Below are 21,426 nucleotides of genomic sequence, written 5' to 3' on the forward strand. Positions count from 1 at the left end.
TCATACTTATTTTTCTTTTAATATTTTCAGTATTAGTATGTGACATTGTTCTAAATGCTCTTGTTAGTTGATGTTGTAGCATCTAATGTTTGATTGTTATCTTTGTCTACATATACCGAGCCAGAGCTGATAAGTATTCTTGGGTCATTTCACTAATTTGATTAGCAAATGTTAAGTAAACAAACAAACCCCACTAAACCTGTGGACATGGTGGTGGATTCGAGACATGTCTCTCTTTTGTCTAGGCTTATCTCCATGGGCAGGTCGACAATTCACGTTTAACCAAGGTACTGTGTCTTCCAATAATTACAACAACATTGAGCAAGACTTTAGTGAAATGAGAGATAAACTTTACGCTTATAAAAATAATCAACTTGAGATTGCTCATCTAAGGGAATGTGTCAATGTAAAACGGGTACTGAAGGGTTTACGTTGTTACAAGTTCCCCAACAATGTTCAACCAGGAACTTTGTACTATAAAAAATTGTGTGAAATATTTGATAGAGCTGGACTAGAAGTTTTAAATGTGATGATTTCAGAATATGAGGCGAAGGCCGATATTCTTTTAAATGAGTTAAATGTTTTAAACAATTCTTTGGTTACTGACACTAATTTTTTAAGTGTGAAGTTTAACTATGACAATGTCTTTGATGAAGTTGACCAATTTTGTGTTAAAATACTTAACCGTAAAACACGTAAACTAGATAGGGATTTAGTTGAATATAGAAAAGGGGTGGCCTATCCCCTCCCCAATAGGACCCAATGGGAACATAAACAGGATAATAATAAGAATATCCAGACCAAAGGGACTGATAATCATTCTAAAATGACCTATGAATCTCTTTGTAGAAGTGAGAGGCTAGCTGAGAAAGGTAGAAAGAACTCTACACAGGATTTTCAGCAATCCCCCGGCAGAACGGGGGCATGGGGACAGAAACAACCCTTTCAGACTTGGAACAACAAACACAGTTAGATGATAATGATATACTACCTGAGACAGCATCCCCTCACTATCATAGTTCCCTCATTTCAATGGGCAATAATTATTCTATTACTAAAAAGGACAATTTTGCCATATACAACTACACTGATATGCAAATAACGGATCATACTTTTGATTTGTTTACCCGGGGTTTTCATTTCGTTCCTGCATGCCCTTTTAATTTGCCTAAAACTCTAGTAGAGCTCAAACTTTTTGTTAGAAATTTAAATTTAGTATATCATTTTAAAGGACAGCCTTATATCAACAACGGGCTCAGTAGAGCTAGTACATTTAATCCCCCTACACATCCTTTGATTAAGCTCTTTGAAGAATTAGTTGAGAAGGATTTTAGAATTTTGCACCCACAAGGAACAAATTCTTCGCCCACTAATCTAGATGAACACGGAGTCTGGCTCATCAACCACCTTAAAAAAGAGAACATCAGGGTCATGAAACCAGACAAGGGAGGTGGAGTGGTTCTGATGTACAATTCCAGTTATGATAGTTACATCCATGACATGTTACAAGATACTGAACAATATGAGATTGTTTCCAGGAATGAAGTTAACTTAGCTTTTTCCAAGAGTAAATCTATGCTTACTGATCATTTGCTACAGGGAGCTATAAATAAGAGATTGTTCAACTATTTATATGTTGAGAAACCCAAAATACCAGTAATTTTCGGAATCCCAAAGATCCACAAAGGCCTAGACCCATTGAGGTTTAGACCTATTGTTTCAGGAGCAGGAAGCATCACTGAACCTTTAGGTAAATTCATTGATTATGCCAACAAACAGTTAGGTTTGTCCCTGGATCATGTTTGTAAGGGTTCATGGGATTTCCTTAAAAGTATTCAGCCCTCCTTTTTCCAGCCTGAACTTTTCATGATAACTATAGACATTAAAGACCTATTCCCTAGTATACCACACTCTACTGGATTGGAGTGGTTTAACGATGTCTTGACTACTGAAGCTAGTCTCAGTAATAAAATGACTGGTCTTTTAGTTGAGTTCATGGAAACTTTGTTACAGAACAACTTTATTTATTTCAATGGTGAGTTGTTTAGACAGAAAAAAAGGTGTGGCTATGGGCGTCTCCTGCGCTTCCCTGTATGCCAATGTAGTTTTGCATAAATGGGAACAGATGTTTATTTTTTCCACTACTTTAGTCCAATACCTAACACATTACACGAGATACTTGGACGACATCTGTATCCTGTGGAATGGCCCCCTTAACCAATTTCATGATTTTTCCCGTCACATTAACTCCACCACCTCCTTTTTAGTGTTCACCCACAACATTAGCGAAAATGAACTTCACTATCTTGATGTCACCTTATATAAAGATTATAATAATCAAACATTTCACTCCAAATTATTTAGAAAATCCACCTTCTCGAATTCATACCTGCATTTTCAGAGTGGGCATCCATTCTATCAGAAAAAAGGCATTGTCAAGGGCCAATTCATCAGAGCTTCTAGGATGTGTAGTACTCCTAGTGATTTTTTAGAAGAAATTCACTTTTTGAGCTCTTTGTTCATTGAGAGGGGTTACCCGTCTTCGCTTGTTTACCTCATTGGCACAGGACGTGATGGACAATAGAGAAACAAAATACCCCCCACTTCTTGGTAAAGGGGGACTCCTTGATGTAGGTAACACAACCGTGGCACTTGATACATCTCAGAACAGTTTTATTTACACTTACTCTGTTAACTCTATTGAAGTCAAGGGGGTGATTTGGAGGCATTGGCCTGTTCTGACTTTCCATGATGAATTCAAGGACTTACTACTAGCACACCCCAAATTTGTAAGAAAGAGGGATGTCAATTTTAAGGAGATATTTGAAAGGAAACCTGCCCATCTGACCAATACCCGCAGTTTAAAACTGGGTACGTTTAAGTGCGGGTTTTGCAAACAGTGCCATGCTGTTATTAATGCTTCCACTCTTTTTATCCCTTCTAGGAATTTTAACATCAAATCTTTTTCTCTTTCGTGCCCCAAATTAGACCTTAAATTTATTGTGTTAGAGCAAGTGATGCCAGACGTCAGGGGAGGAGATTGGGAAACAACTCTTGAGTACAAGGAACTTCTATGGCAACTAAAGTTGGATGCAGGCAGACACCCCGGTTTAAACGATAATATAAATATAAGCAGTGTTCTCAAGTTGAGAATGGCTCGATTATAATAGAATTATTTTCACATTTTAAAATTACCCCTTCTTGGGAACACAATTAACAAATTGTTTTTTCATTTTACTTGCTTTTTGCAAGCTATGTGTACGTGTATATATATAATACACATACATTCGTTTTATATACACAATATATATATTTTTTTACATGTATTTTTTGAGATGTATTTTCTCCTGAATGTTATACTGAATGTTTTTAATCATAGAACACCATTAACTAATATGACTTTCAGATTTCGTAGTTATTTTATCTATACTAATTCTGTAGAATTGTTTTAAAGTATTCTTATATATTTTTGTGACTGCACTTTGAAGTTTCTGACTTTATCTGTTTTCAAGGAGTGATGATTTTAGGTTATTTGGTTTGTAATTTAACAATTTAATAATTCAATATATTAATTTAATATGCTAATTAATTAATTAGCGACTCACTAGTGAGTATTTAAACTTCCTGTGATATTTTTCATTTTAACTTGATAAAGCTCAGTACAACCGAGCGAAAGCGCTTGTTTTTAACTGCTGGTTGTCTACAATAAAGTATCAACTTTATCCTGGTTCGGTTTTTTGCTTTGGATCTACCTTTCTTCCTGGTCTTGGTGGTTTTCCTTTGGTTTTTATCTCCATGTTTTGTAAATGTTTTGCATTGAGAGATTTTTGGAATTCTAATCCAAAAGAAATCAGATGTTTTACATGAGGAAGGTCTGCAAGTACTCCCAGATGCGGTACGGTAATCCACCACAAATGTCCTCATTTTGCATACTCATGCATTAACACATAGTTTCTGTCAAGTGTGCACAAATCCTAATGAGCTATACCAATTGCAAGTTAGATTATTAAGATAACATTTTATTAGGGGCTACCTAGGGGTTACTGTTATATAGTATGAACATGCAAAGCAGCTTTTTTAAAACAATATACTTCTCCAAATGACTGCATTAGGGTGCTGAAGCTTTGCATGGGAGTGGGTGCTTTGATGTTTTTGTTTTGCTTGCAACATACCTTGCACTTTATAAAATTATTGTTGAGACATGTAAATGCTTATGTAGAAGCTGAGGTTAGTGACATTGGGTGCACCTTTTGGACTGCACACTTAAATTCTGACTTTCATTTTCCATATTACAACGATTTAATGTTTCAGTGTTTAAATGTTTGTATAAAGGCCTAAAGTATCATGGAAGAAACTGCAATAAAAACAGAGGGACAAAGAGAAAGTGTGTGGGTTTCTAGCAGCTTCAATATAAGGGACATGCTTCTTGAACAATGTCTCTCAAGTAACATACCAAGGCACTTTGTGATTCATAAAGACAGCTGCACAGTGGAGTAAGAGTGCAGAAGTAAAATGGGGCCAAGAAAAGAAGACAAAAGTAGCACTGATCATTGAAATCTCCACACCCACTGACAACAGTGTCCCTGTATACACAGAGATACAAAGTCATAAAATATCAGGATTTGCAAGCATAAACGAGAGTAATGTGGAAGAAAGATACCCCGATAGTTCCAATAGTAGTAGGAGCAACGGGTCTTATAAAAAAACTCTACAATCAATATTTAGATATGCTACCAGTACTGTAACTCTGTACAATTTGCAGAAAGACATTACTGGGCATATTGCGGGTCCTATGAAGATCACTTTTGGCTGCCATCGAGTGAAAAAATACTAATCATGAACTTTAATCATACTTTGACTTAGAATGGGGTGCATTCTTGTGATGGTATTAGAAACCCAAAAGATTTGGAGAAATTAAAAATGGAATAAGACCCTATATGTGGTTTTATCCCACTGTGTAGCCAAAAAAGACAGTTTAAAGTGCACACATGCAGATATCTCACTCCCCACAGTACTGCACTCTCAGGATTGGAATAATTTGACATACCAACTGCATATAGGTTGGTCCCTTCTAGATAAATTATAGGATTAGAGCTGCAGACCGACATTTATTGTGATATATCTGACCAAACTAGTCCAGCTTTCTTGTTGGTATGTTTTTAACATCAGTGCTTAAGTAAATGGGAGGGGACTCTGTTCATGCCTCCACAAACCAATGCTACCAAGCTGCTGCCGGTGAGAGCTTTTGCAGCATCATATTCCTTCCTTATCATAATATGTTAGTATTTGTGCCCCTTCTATGGCAATGTTTGTCTGCAAATGGAAAAGTTATATAACATTTTCAACATATTGAAAGTATATCACTTTTCCAAGGTTAACGTCTGAAATGTTTTTATTTAGTCTTTCTGTAGCTACTGATCCCAAAGAAATGAGTGTGTTGTTCTAAGTCCAGTTAGTCACATGTGCTCCTTCTGTTTCCAAAATGTTACAGTTGTATCTACTTGCCTCTTGTCGGTGTCCATCTACAGAGAACTGTAGTGCTGAATGCAGAAGTAAAATGGGTCTGTGCAGCTGTCAGTGTGTGATCTCTAGTCTTGGGATGATACTAGTAGTTACAACTTGGGCTACACAGATACCTTCTGTGTTGATTGAGCTGATTGCTTAGGAGTATGGTGGCAACTAATATCTGTGCAGCACATGGTGGCCCTAGAAAAAACAGCAGACTTGGCAGTCAAGGAGAACAGGGGCATTACTTAGTCCTCCACAATATATTGCTTTATTGTTTATTTTAAAAGTTAGCTGCTTCTGTGTATAAAATATAATTTTAACACACTGTTGTCTTATCCATGCTGCTGAATGCAGAATGCTTTTGTTCAAGTTCTGACAGTCTGCTAAATATAAGGAGTAGACTGCCGAGAAACAGTAATTAGCTCTTAAAATAAATCTAAATAGGGAGCATATAATTTAACTGAATGTATTTGTAGGTGCACAATAAAGGGACCTAGCAATCAAAATTGTGTATCTTTAACTGCTACAATAGTACCTGTTTAATACTTAAATACTTACATGGACAATAGGTACAGTTCAGCCAGTTCTTTTGTTATACTGGCACTTCAGCTGCATTTCAGGAGTGCAGAACCTATACAGTAGACGAGAACAAGTTAATCACACTCCTTTCTTAAACGTAGTACATAAATTCAAATCAATTAATGGATCATCATTGAAACTTGCAAACAAAACTTATTTGGTGCAGAGCATTAGAGACCTGACTGTGTTTCAAGTATCCAGGGTTTGAATAGACTACACTAGATAGCTAGAAGCTGGACTTGAGTACTAAGGACAAAAATGAGGCAGTAAGCTTGCCAAGGAGAGTGTTGCATTTTATCCAGCAGAGATGTGTGGAAGTTTACACTTGCATCAATCCAGCCTTGCAGTTACTATGTGGTTGTCTTCATTCCACCGGAAAGGAAAAGCTAAATAAGGGTACTCAACAGTATTGTCCCTTTCATATGTTGGAGAGCTACAGTTTGCTCCTTAAAGCCAGCATAGATGTAGTATTTCATGAAGACAGTATGTGATTTAAGCAAAAAGGAATGTTTTAAGATGCCACTGGGGAGCTTGGGACAGAGTTTATTTGTGAACACACACACACACACACACACACACACACACACACACACACACACACACACACACACACATGTATAGCTGTAGATAAACAAATGTGATATATATATATATATATATATATATATATATATATATATATATATATATATATATATGGGATCCATAGAGATGCTCGACTGCATCTTTCACCGAATCTCAATTTGGTGAGCATTCTTGCGTGAAAGTGCTGTTCACCGATACAGCACTTTCGCGTAAGTATGCTTGTTGTTCTGGTCGTACAACAGTGCGGTAAAGGAAAATTCACTTTTCCCCGCTGTAGTGTGACCTTGGAGTGAGAATATTTAAGTAGGGGATGTTTGGGGTGCGTAACCCCCCCACATTGGGGGGGTTCAGGGGGGCTTGCCCTCCTGCATTCAAGTAGATTTTGTGTTTTTTTTTTTTAACATACTTTAACGAAAGCGTTTTTTTGATGAAAGCGCTTTCGTTAGTGTGTGTTCTGTGGTAATGGATTCGGCCTTTTGAACTTTCGTTCAAAAGTCCTAGATCTGTATATATCTGTGTGTGTGTGTGTGTGTGTGTGTGTGTGTGTGTGTGTGTCTGTAAATATGTCATGGGTCTACTTTTGTTCACTGAAAGTACACTTTATGAAATATGAAACAGCCGACTCCAGTTAAGCGAAAGTGCAGTTTGGCAAAAATGCACTTTAGCAAAGTATACAGCATCGAACAACAGTTGGCAGTTCCGGGATCCTGTGGAAGAACAGGTGCAGTGTTTATTTATGATTTACACTTCTAATGGAAGTGGAAGCTGTGTAGTAGTTGGGGCTTGTCGCTATAGATTACGGTACAGTGAGGATAAGGAAATGTGCCCTTTTCACCACTGCAATGCGATCTTGGAGTTGGTGTATATAATTAGTGGGGGTGTGAGGGGTGCAGGGGGGCTTGCCCCCCTGCAAAAATGTGTTTTTAGTGTATATGTTTGTTTTTTGTTATTTCGGTGATGTGTAATTCGCTGTAATGCATTTTCGTTAAACTGCACTTTCTCTTAACCGGAGTCAGCTGTTTCAGATTCGAAGTGTATTTTCAGTGAACGAAAGTAGACCCATTTGTGTGTGTGTGTGTGTGTATATATATATATGGAAGTATACACACACAAACAACAGAAGTTCTTGTCCAGTGAAAATCAGAAATGTCACCTTTAACCAAGCATCTTTTGTACTCATTCTGTTCACTGCTGTTCTCAGTATCATCATGGCTTTTTAAATACTTAAAGTGTAATTTTGGAAAAAGGCGATAATGTGCCTTAAATCATAATTTCATTAAGAGGGCTCTTTGCTGCTTCAGTTTAGTAGTATTGTCTGTCTGATGAGCCCTACTCTCTCAACATTATGATCCTTGCATGTTAAATTGAACTTGTATAAATGACTCAAATGACTGTCATAAATACTTTATTTTCACTATCTGTGTGCTAGTTTTAACCACTTACCTGTGGTGAAATGGAAAATACTTCATTGTGATTGCCTTACACTTAATGATTTCCTTTCTTTTTTTAATATCTTTGCTCACAGTAATACAGAAAAAAATTTATCTTTTTAGTCTTAGGATCATATATCAGATGCAGCAGTCATTAATACTACTGCTAATATGTTTTAATTCAGAAGGTGAATGTTAAGATTTTGCACTGCAAATCCCCCAGTTATTCTGTGTCTTTTGATGATCAAGGGTGAAAAAATAAGTAATGTGCCTTCACTTGGAAGACATAAAATAAATAAGCATTACAAAGTAGATGTCAGTAAATTAAGAAGGAAAAATAATGCTGCCTGGCAAATTAAATTCAGAAAGTTAAGAATGACTCTAACCTTTTTATTATCGCAGATCACTGACAAGAACAGCTGTAAACCCAGAAATGAAAAAAGAAATAGAAGAAAATCAGAAGGTGAGCGTTCATAATTTAACTGTAAGATAATGAGATTATTCTGTGGGATTGCATTGCTAAAGAATATCAGAAAAAAGTTCTTTGTTGCTGCCTGTGATGATTTCTGATAACTAGAATGAAGTAGTCTGCTGACTTTAAAATTTCCCTAAATTAATAGATTTTAAGTATTTGGTTATAATTTACTAGACTTTCAATTTAATGTTTTTTATGAAATGCATCATTAGATTTCTAACTATGTTAGGCGTAATTCCTGTAATAATCCCTGTATTGCAAGTAATGCAGGTGATACGTTTTGAGTTGTAGTCTGTTGATTATTTTTAGTTACACTTGCTCTAGCTTTATGGAAGTCAAAATCTTAGGTATTTTTATTGAATTCTGTTACAATATAAAAAGGCAACAACTCGTATCAGTCAAACACTGAAGTAACAGAAATATTCAACGTGTACACAAAACATGACCTGAAACCAGTATATTGAGTAGATACAAGGATATTTTTGACACATTTTCAACGCAGCAATAGTGTTTATTTTACAGCTGTCGTCTTTGCTGCCATTTTTTTTTCTTCAGCAGTTTTCATGATCTTTCCAGAGATTAACTTTAACTTTACATATTGTTTTACTGCCCGAAATTAACAGGGAAGTTTTACTTCACTGTGTGTTAAATTGTTCCATCGGTGTAAGGCAGATGTGTTGAACAGCATTCATTTTCTCTTTCATATCTTTTTAAATGGGTGTCACAGTGGTGTAGTGAATAGCATTGTTACCTCACAGCAAGACATTCTCCTGTTCAATTCTTGCTTGGGTGGGTTGCCTTCTGAGGAGTCTGATTGTCCTCCTGTGTTTGCTTTATGTTTGTCAATACTCTGGTTTCCTTCCACATCCCAAAGACATGAGTAGGGAGACTGGTAAATCTAAATTGTCTCTAGGTATGCTTGTGTGTGTGAGATCACACACATACACCGCAGGGGACACATACACACAGGCATACCTAGAGATAGTGTGTGGGATACCAAAGAAAAGCCTTGCAGAATACTTCTGTTCCTTACTTGCCTAGTAAACTTCCTTACTTGCCTAGTAAACTTCATAGATGTTGGCTTTTCACATGGTCACTATAGGAGTCAGATGTGTCTCATAAGCTTAAATGATGGATATTTTTAAATATCTTTACTATAATGTTTTCAGTGGACAAAATTGCAAAGTGTAGCATACAGATAGTAGCAGAAATGAAACAGCAGTGTTTTTACAACAATGACATAAATATAAGGTATTATGAAATTGAATAATCTTGAAGAATTATGTGAAAATGCCCAACAAAACTGATCACAGTTCTTTACACTTGATAAATAATTTCTTAAATATGTCATTAATCTTAAATGCTTACAAGAAATTCTTAGTAAGTTTTAAAAAAGTTTGATTGGGAACCTTCCTGAAGGGGAGGTCCATATAGTAGAAATAAAATATCTTGACTATTATGGAATCCGTACAAATTATAGAGCAGGCCCCTGGCTCAACAAAATTACTTGGGTATCCTAAAATTTGTTGAGGTCAGTTAAGATTTTCTTGAGTAAGTACTTTAATATCACACTTGCTCTTAAGAGAATTCCAAAGAGGAGATTCCATTTTATTTTGTCAATGTGGACATATGCTTATCTTGCATGTTGCTTTCTTTTCCTGTAAGGTCCTTTCTACCTGTAAGAGTCTTTTTCACGTCAAATTTTCTTGCCTTTTGGTTTGAAATTATGCAAGAATCTAATGTTTAATAGAAATTTTAACTTAATGCTTTATAACAGGGTTAACATGTCAGATGCCAGAGACAGAGAAGTGATTCCTTTGCAGTTATAACTTTGGAAATAATAAGGCATTCTTCATTCTAATTAGTTGGTGTTTTTCAAAGATTAGCTTAGTCTTAATTCTTTGAGGCTTTTTCACTTGAGGTTGACATTTTAACCCTTAAAGATGGGAAAACATGAAAGAACTTAAGGAAAAATACAAATGCCATAATCGTACGTGATGATAGGGGATGGTTGTGAACAAGTAAAATTAATTTGCCAAAGGAAAATTTAGTCTTCACTAACATTCATGAATTAGTACGCAACACATGCTCATTCAGGATGGTATAACTTTCCTAGGTTACTTTTTGCTTTCCAGGATGATTATATGTCTGTACCCAGTATTTCAGTTTCTTTCTACCACTAACCTCTTTTGTTGGGGTCTTAACAGTCGAAGGCTGCATTGCTGGATTGAACTTTGTAAATGTTCTTGTTTTTCCTCTCCTGGTTTTATAAGTATATATCTGTGGCGTTTTTGACATAGATTGAGGAACTTTTTTGCAATTAAAGCTCACCTTCAACTTCTCTTAGGGTCTTTCCATCCTTCAGTTTCGTGCTGATTCTTCCATTCCCTCTTTTGGGTATTTAGTGGATTTGCACCATTTTTCTTCATTCTGCCCCCTCCCACTCTCTTCCTGCAGCTGACAGTTGCCACTTGCTATTGTCCTCATCCACCAGGTCTATTAGACCTGCCTTAGACTCCCACAGGCTTAACCCAACCCATATCCAATGCTGGTGACTAGATCAAGGTTGTTTATGCAGCTGTATACTGTTGCCAAGGAATGTGCCCCAACTCTACCACCTCACAGTAGCTCTGCCAGCGCTGCATTTGTGGTCTTCAAGAAGAGCATAGCTGCTTCTGCTCATGAGCAGCCTCCTAAGCCGCACACCACTTGTGCTGAGCTCTCCAGGCACACACGCTGCTTATTGCAGCATACCTTGGCTACATTTCTCCTCCCAATGATGGCCGAGCCAATTGGCTGCTTGCTCCCATCCCACTCCTATAAACCCTGTATCATCTTCTCAAAAATTAAGTCAGCACCCAGGGTGGTCTTTGTATCAGGTCCATCATCTTCCTCCTGGCTTTGGACAGTCCACTGAGTGAGCGAGCCATTGCAGGCTGCCAATACTCAATCATTTTTAATTGGCCTAGTATTAGCTGTTTTGGTATTGTTTCACCTGATTTTGGAGATACACCACTAGCACTCCAGAGAAGGATTCTGAAGAAGCTTTGTCTTGGCAACCTTCAGAAGTCCATCATTATCTTTAACTCCAGGTCAGACAGTTCCCAGTAATATTTGGCTTCTGGTATGGAAAACCATCCATAACGACAAAGAATACCAAGAAAACCAGGAAAGCTCACCACATTGACTTTTTTATGTAAGATGAGGATGACAAGGGGTTAATATTGCCACTGTCTCCTCCTGAAGACCTGGAATTCCGTAAGATTTTGCAAATTATGACAGAAAAGGGTAACTACTCTTTCAAGAAGATTTTTCTATACTAAGGAGTCTTCAGACCCTTCAATTAAATGTATATTTTTCTGTGGCCTCCCTGTTTCTGAAGAAGAAGGCACAGCTTAATTTCAACCATGTAGTCACCCACCGCCACCCCCCAACAAGGAGTCAAGGGTTTGGGACACATTAGTGAAATTGACTTCTCTGTCCTCAGTGTTATATTTCAGTTCACTAAACTGACTAAATTACCTTGCTCAAATGTTCTATCTTCAGTGGTATATTTTGGGTGAAATGTTGCATACTGCTGAGGATTTGGCTGATGGGCAGGTAAAGGGTCAACTTTTCAGAAGGATTGAGAGTTTTTGACGATCATTAATCCCATAGAACATTTGCTATTAAACACCACAGTGTAGGCTGTGCAGGCTGTGTAATCTGACAATTTTATGCTGGCATGGCTGGCTGTACCATACCACTTTCACTGAAGTCACTAAAGCAACATTTATGAATGCATATTTTTAAGGGACGGTTGCCGTCTAAGCCTGTAATTGGCCACCATTTCTAGGTGTAATCTGGAAGGGACAATCTCTTTCAGCCACAGGGGTAACATTCAGTTCTTTCTAACACTCGTTTATTTCCCAGGAAACAAAGAAGCTAGAGAAAACTGTGTTAGAATCAACTGCAAAGGGGAGCTGGATTTGGTCAGCAACATTATGAAAGCACATTTTAAGGGATGTTTGCTGTCTAGGCCTGTAATTGGCCACCATTTCTAGGCATAATCTAGAAGGAACAATCTCTTTCAGCCACAGGGGTAACATTTAATTCTTTCTAACACTCTTTTTTTTTTCCCAGGAAACAAAGGAGCTAAAGAAAACTGTCTTAGAATCAACATGGATTTGGTCAGCTACTGGGCCAGTAGCTGTTGGTTGAAACAGTCTCAGGAAAGTCATCACCTCTGTAAGAGAGAAGCATGCTTTTTGGTTCTCACTCCAGACACCACCTGTTAGAAGTAGTTGGGAAGTCTCTGTTCATCACTCCCAGTGGTTCAAGATTTCCAAGGAGAGTTGTGCAAGGATAATTGGCAAATATGGATACTGCATCCCATTCATATCCAGCTCAAAATGATCACTTTTACCTTTGCCAGACATACCTCCCTAAAGTGCAGGTAAAGAAGGAGATACAGTGGCTCCCATAAAAAGAGATATTCAGCAGATCCCGTTCCATCAAACCATTGAGAACAAGGCTGTTTTTACTTTCTCTCTCGCTATCCACAGTTCTTAAAAATCTATGTTTAGCAAGCTTGGAAAAATAACTATAACTAATGCAGCTAACTGCAATAGGTGTGTGTGTGTGTGTGTGTGTGTGTGTGTGTGTGTGTGTGTGTGTGTGTGTGTGTGTGTGTGTGTGTGTGTGTGTGTGTGTGTGTGGTGATATAGCTACAGGTTTTCCATACACATCTTTTTTGAAAATAGGAATCAGAATAGGGACAAATTGGTGTGGGGGGATGCATTCCTTTGCACTGTATATAAGTTTTTTTTAATTTATTTGATGACAGTGAGAAATCTAGTGTAGTAAGTCAAGAAAGTAGCTGTAAACACTCAGTGTGGTTATGTGTGTCTGTCTGTCTGCCTCGGTCTGGGTGTGTGGGTCTATGAGATAATGCATGTGTTTGAGACTCTCTCTCTCTGTCTGAATCTGCATCTGTTAGTGTATGAATGTATGAAACTGTGTGTGTTTGTGTTTGCAGACATTAAATAATTACATGATGTATACTCTGGATGTAAAATATGTCCATCAACAGCAAATACATATGTCCTTCTATTCAATGTTGCAGTATTCTTTACATATGGGTTGTGTTCCACCCAAAAACCCAATCTCCGGCCTATATACAAAAGCTTAGAGTCACTGCCTCTACATGGGACATCACATATAAGCACAGACAATATCAGCCATAAAACAGATGTCCGCACATACTGTCTTCAGAACTTTTTCACTGCCATTTGGAAAGGTTGATTCGTACGTTCGGTCTGCCATTGGATCCTGTTGGTTCATCTTACAGCTTCAGATAAGTACCCCATAGGGAATTTTGTATATTGCTACTGCCTTTTGTTTTTGCTAATGTCATCCAGGAAGGGCAAGTGTAGGTGTGAAAGGCAAATTCCACATAAAGATAGCCACGAGGTGTGCTTGTTTTGCTTAGGGTCTACTCACGACCACTGGTCCTGTTCTGTTTTTCAGGCTTTCATTCCCAAAACTTTGCACAGTCATCTGTCAGCTTTGAACTTTTACTTAGAAAACCAGCAACTCAAACTTCTGGTTAGGGATGCTATGGAGGGTTACACGAGTACTTTTGAGCCATCTGTTAGGAGGAAGGTGCAAGATTAGACTAGAATCCTCTTTAGTTGAGCTTGCTCCCTCCGATGTACCCCTTGAGGTTGATGAAAACCCAGTGGTATGATGGGAGATAGGGTCTGCTCCCTTGGTGTTTACTGGGATGGAAGCCATGAGGAGTGTGGATCCTAGGACGTCTAAGGCTATGCAGGTGTCTGGCTCGGGCGATTTGGGGGAACTGCAGCTTGTAATCGTGGAGGACTCAGGAACTACTTCAGCTTCCTTGTCCATAGAACTACTGGAGTTAGGCCTATTTCTGCCATTTCTCCACAGCAGGATAGGCCTGTGAAAAAGAAACAAAAGACTAGGCATGTCCCTGCTCCCTCTACTCCAAAGTCGGATTGGCAAGTTTTTTCCCCGGGCTTTATTAAGGCACTGATGGTTTTGAGGCCTGTGTCTTCACCTTCTTCACTCTTCCCCATAGCGGGGCCCGGTCTTTGCCTCTTCTCCAGTGCAGCCATCCTGGTCCCAAGATCTTATTCCAGGACAGCCTGCAGAACTTCAAATTCAGGACTCAGAATCTGAGAAGTCTTCATCTAATGAGAACTCTGTACCATATTCTACTCAGATTCCCTCTCCTTTGGAATATGCTTCCCCAGAGGAGGAGTCTAATGGGGAGACTCTCCTGTGGAAGAGCTCTTCTTTGGGGAAACAATTAATAACATGAGGGAATTTTTTAAATGGGATTCCTCACAAATCACAGAAGAACAGAAGAGATATTGTGAGCTTCTGCAGGTGGAGACCCTGGACCTTCAGCAGTCCCTCCAGTGCTGCCAGCCTTTTATATGTGTTCAAGGCTGCTTCTGAGACCCCTCACTCCCAAGCCCCTGTCCCAGAGAGACCAGACTATTTCTATAAGGTTCCTGAGGATTGCAAATTTCTTTTCAAATGCCCCTCAGCTGACCCTTCTGTGATTTCCATTACTTCAGATAAGTCCTCATGGTTATCTCCTTCTACCAAGTTGCTCCCTTCTGACAAGGAAAGCAAAATTTTGGAAAGGTTGGGTAAGAAGGTATATACTTCTTCCACCTTGGCTATCAGGGCAGTTAATTATCAGACACACATGTCCATATATGCTCTGGCCTTACTAAACTCAGGCAACCTAGGCTCTTTCTGCATTGCCAGATTCAGAGGTTAAATCTCTGGCCCTTTCTCTCCTATCATCCTCCTGTCGGGTAGCTAGACATGCTACCAAGTGTAGCTACGATGCAGTGGGAGGCCTCTGCCAGAGCAGCAGCTTCTACTTCTGTTCTAAAAAGACATTCCTGGCTTCTTCTCCAGGCACTTCCTGATAACATCAAGCCTAATTTGATTGATGCTCCTTTTGACAATTCCTCATTGTTTGGAAAAGCAGCTGCAGAATTGTTTAAATCACTGCAGGAAAAAGGCAAGGAACTCCAGAATTTAAAACACCTAGTTTCACCAGTTCCAAAGTTTCATAGAAATTTCCCTGCTAAGACATCCTTTGTTAGGAAACCTGCTCGTTCCTCCACATCTGTTACCTCTGGAACTAGACCCCACAAGACTTCTAGGAGGCACCATCAAGCTAAGGCTGTTACTCCTACAGCTGCTGTTGTGGCACCCTCACAGCAGCCATTTCAGCCCAGGTAAAGTCCTGTGTTAAGCCTTAAACGGTCTTCCAAGTCATACCCCCTATACCTTCACCTCTCCCTTTCACTCCCAGCTTGAAATGAGAATAATCAGGATTCCTGGACCCTTCCTCCCTTTCAGGGAATACCTCACCCCCCCACCCGTCAACTGCATCTGTTTTCTTCGATTCTAGATCATCTCTCCAACCAAGGCACAATTTGTTTTGTCCCTCCAGAACAACAGGAAAGGGGATTTTACTCCAGGATGTTTCTAGTTCCAAGGAAAGATGGCCCTTGGAAGCCTGTCTTGGTTATCTCCCTATCAGGCACCTTCCTGGTGGTGCCTTCTTTAAGAATGCCATCCCTACCTACTCTGCTGCTCCTGGTTACCCCCTCAAGCCTTCTTAGCTTCTCTGGACCTCAAGGATGCATTTCTGCATGCCCCCTCTTCAGAAGATTTTTGCGTTTCTCGGTAGGTTCTTTGGGGTCTATATCTCATTGTCGGACTCTTAAATATTCGAACGTCATATGGTCGACACCATATGATCGAACTTTTAAAAGTTTGAACATTCCAACGGAGATCTCTGCACAGTGCGGAATGGGAAGATTTCCCTTTTCTGCACTGTAGTGCGATCTCGGAGTTGGTATATTTAAAGAGCCAGGGGTGAGGGGTGCACGGGGCGTGCCCCCTTTCTTAAACCATTCAGGTAGGTGTTTTCTTTATTTTTTTATTATATTTTTGAACTTTTAAAAGTTAGATCATATAGTATCGACCATATGACATTTGAACTTTTAAAAGTTCGATTATGTAATATAGACACAGTTCTTTGCACTTTCAGTTTACTGCCTTCTCCTTTGGTCTTTTTGCTACTCCAAGGATATTCACAAAGTGCCTAGCCCCAGCCATTGCATACTTAAGGCTGAAAGGTCTTCAAGTCTACCCATACTTGGACGATCTGCTGTTTCTGGCCAGCAGCCAGACTTCTTAACCCAGCATATGAACCTAGCCATCCCTTTTCTGCAGGCACTGGGTTTCACAATAAATCTCAAAAAATTCTGTCTCACACCAAGTCAGGATCTTATATTCCTGGGGTGCAGGTTTCGCACAGAGAGAAAGCAGCCTGTCTCAGGGCATTAATAGAAGCTGTTCTACCTCTTCCTTCTGTCACAGCCAGGGAGTTTCTGAGACTGCTGGGGTTCATGGCCTCTACCATTCCCATGCTGCCCTTTGCAAAGCTGCACATGAGAAAGTTCCAGTGGTTTGTAAAGGCAGTTTGGTCCCAGCATGCTCATCCATTAGATGTCATGATCCCCCTTCTTCCCTGCCTGAAAGCAGAGTTAGGTTGGTGGATGCAGCGACTCAATCAGAACCCTGGCTTACCTTTTCAGGTTCCTCAACCAGCTCAGCAACTCTTCACAGCTGCCTCAGACATAGGGTGGGGAGCAACTTTTGCTTCCAGGAAGGTTCAGAGTCTGTGGTCCCTTCTCAAAGGAAGGAAAATATCAACATCAGGGAAATGAGGGCCTTACTGTTAACCTTCCAGACCTTTCACCCTCTATTCTTGCCAGGACCTCTAAAGATTCTCACAGACAATACCACAGTCCATTGGTACATAAACAAGCAGGGGGGAACAAAATCCTGTCTCCTCTGTCGCTTGGCCCTCAAAGCTTGGGAGTTGGCTGCCTTATACCGGGTAACGCTGCAAGATGTGTACCTTCCCTTAGCTCAGAACTCTGTGGCAGACACATTATGCAGGTCTATGACACTATCTCATGAGTGGATGCTCCACAGGGATGTGTTCCTGGACCTAGTTCACAGGTGGGTATTCCAGAACTGGACCTCTTTGCCTCCCCTATGACCAGACAGCTTCCTTGTTTTTGTGCCAGAGCTCCTCATCCTCAAGTGTGGAGGGTGGATGCTCTGTCTTTCTCATGGAACGGGATATTTCTTGTTAGTGACTCCCTTTTGGCCAAGACAGTACTGGTCCCCTCTTCTTCTGCAATTAGCCAAGGGTCATCATTACAAGTTACCTCACCGGCTGGACCTATTCACTCAGGACGAGGGATCATTGATTCATCCACATCTGCTGTCTCTACATCTGACCCTGTCGATGATCAACTTTTGATCCCTTTTAGGTATATATTCTCTAAGGATGTACTAAGGGTTTTGCAGGAGACCAGGAAACCCACTACTAGGAAATCTTATATTTCTAAGTGGAGAAGATTTTCCATTTGTTGCCAAAAAAGGAAAGTGGATCTCTTTGATGCAGATGTTCCCCTAGTGCTTTCCTACCTGTGTGAGTTAATCAGTAGTGGTCTTGGTGCAGACATTCCCCTAGTGCTTTCCTACCTGTGTGAGTTAATCAGTAGTGTTCTTGTTTACTTCTCAGCTAAAGTCCATTGCTCTGCCTTCTCTGCCTGCTTGCCTCTTACTCCTCCCCTAGCTTCCAGGTTGGAAGTCAGGCTTTTTCTAAAAGGCGTTCTACACTTAAGACCCTCCAGGAAACCAGTTCCTCCTCCCTGGGACCTCAACTATGTGCTGGAAAAACTTACCCAGGTCCCTTTTGAACCAGCAGCTTCTGCTTCCCTAAAGTTCTGTACATGGAAAGCAGTGCTTCTTGTAGCCTTAACCTCTGCCAGAAGGGTTTCTGAGATTCAGGCTTTAATGGTTACACCTCCCTTTTTGGCCTTCCATAATGATAGGGTATCCTTGAGAACTAACCCTACTTTCATGCCAAAAGTTGTGAATGAGTTGTCAATCATTCTGTTCAATTATGTACCTTCTTCCCTTCTCCTCAGTCCTCCAGTGAGAGGATTTTGCACACTTTAGATGTGCTTAGACAACTTAGATTTTACCTTGACAAGACAAAGTCTATCAGGAAGTTTGACCAACTCTTTGTGCCATTTCATCCCAGGGCTTTGGGCTTGCCTGTGTTCAAACAATCTATATCTTCATGGATTTCTAAAGCTCTTCTGCTTTGTTATTAATTCCATAGAAAGGCCTTGTCCACATCTGTTAAGGCACACTCCACTAAGTCAGTTGCATCCTCAGAGGCCTTCTTCAAGAATCTAGATGCCCATTCTTCCATCTTGGAAGCAGCCACCTGGTCTTCTGTTTACACCTTTACGAAACATTGCCAACTGGACACTGTTTCTAGATCCAGATGAGAATTTGCTAGGGCACTTCTGCATGGATTCCTGGAAAATGCTTCCTCTTAGTTACCCTTCTCTCTCTGCCTCCCTGGGGTCTCTTTCAGCTCTTGCACTCTCCCATATGTAAAGAATGCTGCAACATTGAATAGAAGGACGTGGAATAGTTGTGTAAAATCTAACCATAACCATATATGTCCTTTTCTGTGTTGCAGTATTCTATCCTTCCTGCCTTCCCTCTTACAGCTTGCTCTTTCCTATGATGATCCTTCTAGGCTCTCCTTGGTTTTTCCTCATGGGGCTTTCTAACTCTGAAGATGGTACATGTGGATGTCCCTTTTATGGCTGACATTGTCTGCCTGCATGTGATGTCCCATGTACAGGCAGTGGCTTTAAGCTTTTCTATATAGGTCAGACGGTTTATTGGGCATAATACAACGCAAATGTAAAGAATACTGCAGAAGAGAAGAACATCTATGTTTATGGTAAGATTTTACCCAACTATTCTATCCTGTAGCAACTATTAGACATTAAGCAAAAGAACTATTTTACAACAAAAATATAAAAGAAATAATGATAAAATACTAATAGTAAAACATATGCAACCTACTTTAATCACCCATTTTCTAAGTGCAGTAATGCACTGCAGCATGCATTATTGAGGAAATAACAAACCTTCCACAGATGGAGAGGCCTGACACTGCCTTTTGATTGGACTTTTATTTCCTTAATAACATGCACCCTGTCAGGCATTATTGCTTGCTTATTCTTGGTGCTCAGAAAGAATCAGAACTTATTGCCTATATTAAATCTCAGAGACCTGAACATTTTTTGTCTCAAAACAGAAGTTTTACATGGTTATGTTGCTGGCTGTCCTTCTGTATGTCAAGAGGAGACTAGATGTATTCTTTCAGTTTTCAAGATGTTTATCGCTTCATATCACCAAAGCATCCCGTAAGTCTCTGTTTTGTAGTAGGGACCGGTTACTACCTAATACGATCACTGCCATTTTGTTTGACTTCAGCTGCCTATGTGTCTACTAAATGCATGGAAATAGTAGTGACTTATCTCTGCCTTCAGTGCATCAGATTTTTTTCTGGCTTCTACTGTCACAATGCAGAGGCAGTGTCATCTGGCACAGAGATCATCTCCTCAGTTTATTTGCTTAGTTGTTGTCATGGTCAGTCTGGCAAAGTTATAACTCAGGTTAACACAAGAAATCTTGTTACTAGGAACCATAATCAGTATCAGAGCTTGCCACATTGCTATGCCTTTGGCATGATTCATTACATATTGTACACATTTTTGTCCTTGATTTCACAGAATTAAGTAAAATCAGATCATTGCCAGCATATGCTGGGACTCATGAAAGCCACAATATGTATGCCTACCAGGATACACATGAAGATCTTGTAGTAGACTCTCCAGTTCCAGTGGTCCCAACACAAGGACTTTCAGGAGCTGTTTATCAATTTTCCACAGCTTGTCTCATCAGTCTGTTTTTGTGTCTGGAGCTGTGGCCTTCTTCATGGCAATCCCTTTATTGTCCCTAAATCCTTGGCCTCTGTCACAGTGGAGGCCTCTGCCATAGGGTATTTCATTGGGTAAATATTCCAAGGGAAGTGGTTCTTTCAGAAGTTGTTCTTAAACATCCGTTTTGTGGAGATAAGAAAAACCCTGATAATTTACCTGGCATTCCAGTATGTCCTTTATCTTGAAGTGTTGTCCATTCATTCTGACAATATAGTAGTGGTCTATCACCTCAACAAAAAGGGCAGAACAAGGCCTTACCCACTGCGTCAGAAAGCAGTGAACGTTTGGAAGTGGGCAGTCTCAACCCAGCATTTCTGTTTGCCACACATATTCCTAGGGCAGCCACCTTTCTTTTGAACATAGTAAGCCATTGTCTATTGCTAATCCAAAAGTTGTTACTCAGTTTGGCCATTGCAAGGCCATTACCCTTCAGATGAGGATCTATAGTCTGCAATATGTGCATCTCTGATGAAATCCAAGTACCTGAGATTTTTTCCATCATCTGTCCAGCCCAGTGGACAAAGCAGAGATACGTTATTCCAGGACTGGCATCAGGGGTTACTGTCAGAATTTAATTCCTTCATGGGACCTGACAATATAACTGATTCCGTAATTAATAGTGCTAAGCATACCTTTGCAGGGTGCACTCAAACTTTTCAAATTGTTTAACTACTGGTTTTGTTCTTGACGAGTGTTGTACAGCAGTGGTGATGCCCCTATATAAGGGTGACCTTCCATCTGATTTGGGCATTTTACAGATCTGTCAGCCTTACAAGCCTCATCTGAAAAAAACATAAAAACATGGAATAATAATATAACTGTCCTCATAAACTGTGAAATCAAGAATCTAGTTGGACTTGACCCTCAGCAGTTTGGTTTTGTGAAGGGTAGATCCCATCTCTTTACACTGGTAAAT

The 21,426-nt window shown here is 39.7% G+C and overlaps 1 protein-coding gene across 2 annotated transcripts in view; it reads left to right on the top strand.

Moving 5' to 3' along the window:
* The window catches only part of UGGT2 (UDP-glucose glycoprotein glucosyltransferase 2), a 4,352,373-nt gene that overhangs the window by 981,269 nt on the left and 3,349,678 nt on the right, over window positions 1-21,426 (top strand). For both annotated transcript variants that reach the window (XM_044072987.1, XM_044072988.1), the window contains exon 11: window positions 8,505-8,565. In XM_044072987.1, coding sequence (XP_043928922.1) covers window positions 8,505-8,565 — 61 coding nt within the window. The remainder of the gene's footprint in view (window positions 1-8,504; window positions 8,566-21,426) is intronic.

This window comes from Protopterus annectens, chromosome 5.part1, assembly GCF_019279795.1.
Source record: "Protopterus annectens isolate FY-2018-M chromosome 5.part1, PAN1.0, whole genome shotgun sequence".
Classification (NCBI taxonomy): domain Eukaryota; kingdom Metazoa; phylum Chordata; order Ceratodontiformes; family Protopteridae; genus Protopterus; species Protopterus annectens.